At 42.3% G+C, this 3,200-nt stretch overlaps 1 protein-coding gene across 1 annotated transcript; it reads right to left on the minus strand.

The window, feature by feature from the left end:
* Nucleotides 1-2,156: 2,156 nt before the first annotated feature.
* LOC117513314 (homeodomain-interacting protein kinase 1-like) lies at nucleotides 2,157-2,983 on the minus strand. Its single transcript, XM_034173550.1, has 4 exons — nucleotides 2,889-2,983; nucleotides 2,582-2,757; nucleotides 2,314-2,437; nucleotides 2,157-2,246 (listed from the first exon to the last, which is right to left on the minus strand). Exons 2-4 carry the CDS (start codon nucleotides 2,719-2,721, stop codon nucleotides 2,175-2,177), a joined length of 336 nt encoding a protein of 111 aa, XP_034029441.1. The 5' UTR covers nucleotides 2,722-2,757; nucleotides 2,889-2,983; the 3' UTR covers nucleotides 2,157-2,174.
* Between the last annotated feature and the right edge of the window lie 217 nt (nucleotides 2,984-3,200).

Raw genomic sequence — 3,200 nt, forward strand, 5'->3', positions numbered from 1 at the left:
TGTCCTAAAAGTTCCCTGAAACGCCTTCAGTTAATTCAAAATGCTGCAGCTAGAGTACTGACAGGGACTAGAAGGAGAGAGCATATCTCACCCATATTGGCCTCTCTTCATTGGCTTCCTGTTAATTCTAGAATAGAATTTAAAATTCTTATTCTTACTTATAAGGTTTTGAATAATCGGGTCCCATCTTATCTTAGGGACCTCATAGTACCATATCACCCCAATAGAGCGCTTCGCTCTCAGACTGCAGGCTTACTTGTAGTTCCTAGGGTTTGTAAGAGTAGAATGGGAGGCAGAGCCTTCAGCTTTCAGGCTCCTCTCATGTGGAACCAGCTCCCAATTCAGATCAAGGAGACAGACACCCTCTCTACTTTTAAGATTAGGCTTAAAACTTTCTTTTTTGCTAAAGCTTATAGTTAGGGCTGGATCAGGTGACCCTGAACCATCCCTTAGTTATGCTGCTATAGACTTAGACTGCTGGGGGGTTCCCATGATGCACTGAGTGTTTCTTTCTCTTTTTGCTCTGTATGCACCACTCTGCATTTAATCATTAGTGATTGATCTCTGCTCCCCTCCACAGCATGTCTTTTTCTTGGTTCTCTCCCTCAGCCCCAACCAGTCCCAGCAGAAGACTGCCCCTCCCTGAGCCTGGTTCTGCTGGAGGTTTCTTCCTGTTAAAAGAGAGTTTTTCCTTCCCACTGTTGCCAAGTGCTTGCTCACAGGGGGTCGTTTTGACCGTTGGGGTTTTTCCGTAATTATTGTATGGCCTTGCCTTATAATATAAAGCGCCTTGGGGCAACTGTTTGTTGTGATTTGGCGCTATATAAATAAAATTGATTTGATTTGATTTGATATACACATCTCCAAACACCTCTATCCAGTGACCTCATGACTTCATTAGCCTTTACAGTCTTTCTGTGTGGTTGTGAGACCTGGATGACAACTACCTGTTGAGCTGTCTGCCTGAGAAGTTACAAATCAGGACCCAGGTGAATGTATTTTTCTGTATTACTCAAATACTAACAAAGAAAATCATCAAAAAACACATTTATACACAAAGACTTCTGTTTAATATGCTTGCATCAGTGCAACATTTTACTTTTAAGAGCACAGCAAAGACATGAAGCGTTAAATGCTAAACCCACCCATCACACCCCCAAATCACAATCACACACAGAAAAAACAAATACCAACACACAAACACCCCTGCCACTTAGACCATCATCACTAACTGCAGACTAACAGTGGAACATGCCTGATATTGCAGCTAAAATGCACACGGATCACAGACAGGCTTTTTTGTGTGCCAGACCACCACAATGGTTTTGTCATAGAACTGTGCCCACACAAACATGCAGTCGCCTCATGAGCACACTTTCCATGTGCTGCAATCTGAATTAGGTCATTTGGAGTGGAGACTGGACTGCTTTCAGATTGTCCAGAATAGCTGTTGAAGACTGCAGCCTGAATTTGGTCATCTGGAGTGGAAGCTAGACTGCTTTCAGATGGTGCAGAAAATTGAGGGCTGTTGATGACTGCAGCCTGAATTTTGTCATCTGGGATTGAGGGGGCATTGCTTTCATTAGGCCCAGAAGGTGGACACCTGTTGGAACTCATTGTCTGAGTTTGTTTAGCTGGCGCAGCTCTGTCATCTTGTGTTATGTTAGTGGGAGGCCTGTTAGGAAGGTAGGGCACTCGTTGGTGCACCATAATACTATGCCCACTTGGTAAACACTGGAGGGTGCACGGCAATAAATTAATGAATCAGCCAGATAATTGGTCAGTAAATCTTTCTGTAGAGACACAGCTACTTACCAAGAATAGCGACGATTCAGAGCTTCTGAATTGGTCCTTCCTGTGGGTTTATCTAATGTAGAACCAAAGCAGGTCATTTAATTGACTTTGTAAATTAACAATGACGACAGTCCTTTATAGCATAGCAAAGACCCCCTACGTTAGTCAGGTCCTTTATACACTTCAGGGCATAGTGACAGTTCTTCTGTGGTATAGAATGTCTATGTTTGTAGGAAAACTCCCCAGGGTGTCTAAAGAAACAAATGATATATTCAAATTATTTTCAGAGGATTTTCAAATGAGAAAATAAATTGTGAAGCAGAAGAAGTGTACTGTAGCCTCCACTTTGGATTCTTAAAAGATTCTTCCAGAGTGAAGAACTAGTTTGAGGTCTGTTCACTTCGAAGAAGATGAACTTTAGGGAAGCCAAGCACCCACACAATGTTCATCATCTGCAGAGAAAACAAAGAATCATCAAATGACATTCTAGAACAAATCTGAAACATGTCTCATTTATACACATTTATAGTCACACAAAATATCAAACATGTAGTTGCAAAGGTAGAGGAATGCCAAGGTGCACCCATCGGCCCACATGTTGATAGCCCCAGTCTGTGGTAGGCTGAAGAAACATTCTGGAGCCCTGATGCAGGAATAAAAATCAGAAAAAGATGCTGAGTAAGCATTGTATGAAAAACATCTTCTAGCAGTATGTTCTTTGTGGTCACATCATCAGATAACCCTTCTGTGAATGTGCTAACCTCTGAGCTGTGCAAGACAAACCTACCTGAAACCACAAGCTTGAAACACCTGTGAAGGATTAGAAGGACAGAAAGCTAAACCAAAGTCCATCATCTTGACTTTGCAGGGCTGCTGCTGATGGTTCACGAGCATCACATTGTCATGTGTGATGTCTCCGTGAACCATACCAAGACCCTGCAGGGCATCCAATGCTTCGAACAGCTGTAGGGCATAGACACCACGCCATTTACAAATTATTTACCATGTGTGGTGTGTAAGCTGCATACAGTGTGATGTGAAAAAATACCGTAGATGGCGCTAAAGGTCACTAATATCGGAACACCTACACATACCTGCTGCGGAATAGTTTGGATCCCTTTCAGTGGGACTGGAGTTTAATGAGATGGTGCAGACTCATATGCAGCATTTCAAATACCATATACCTTTGATCCAGTTGTTGCACCTGCTTCTGATTAGTTTGTGTATTTAAGGGTGATTCTTTAACTACGGGCTCTATTGGCCTTGTAAATGTAATTTCCACCACACCATTGCCTTACAATATAAAGCGCCTTGGGGCAACTGTTTGTTGTGATTTGGCGCTATATACATGTGCTCTGATGTCACTGTTTATCTCCATAGAAACTACCCAAACAATCTTTCATACA

The sequence above is a fragment of the Thalassophryne amazonica genome, chromosome 7 (assembly GCF_902500255.1).
Source record: "Thalassophryne amazonica chromosome 7, fThaAma1.1, whole genome shotgun sequence".
Classification (NCBI taxonomy): domain Eukaryota; kingdom Metazoa; phylum Chordata; class Actinopteri; order Batrachoidiformes; family Batrachoididae; genus Thalassophryne; species Thalassophryne amazonica.

Coding starts and splice junctions, on each gene's coding strand:
- LOC117513314 (XM_034173550.1), bottom strand. CDS start 2,721: ATGGTTCACGGAGACATCACACATGACAATGTGATGCTCGTGAACCAT. Junction 2,438..2,581: donor TTTCAAGCTTGTGGTTTCAG/GTAGGTTTGTCT, acceptor TTCCTGCATCAG/GGCTCCAGAATGTTTCTTCA. Junction 2,247..2,313: donor TTTTGTGTGACTATAAATGT/GTATAAATGAGA, acceptor TTTTCTCTGCAG/ATGATGAACATTGTGTGGGT.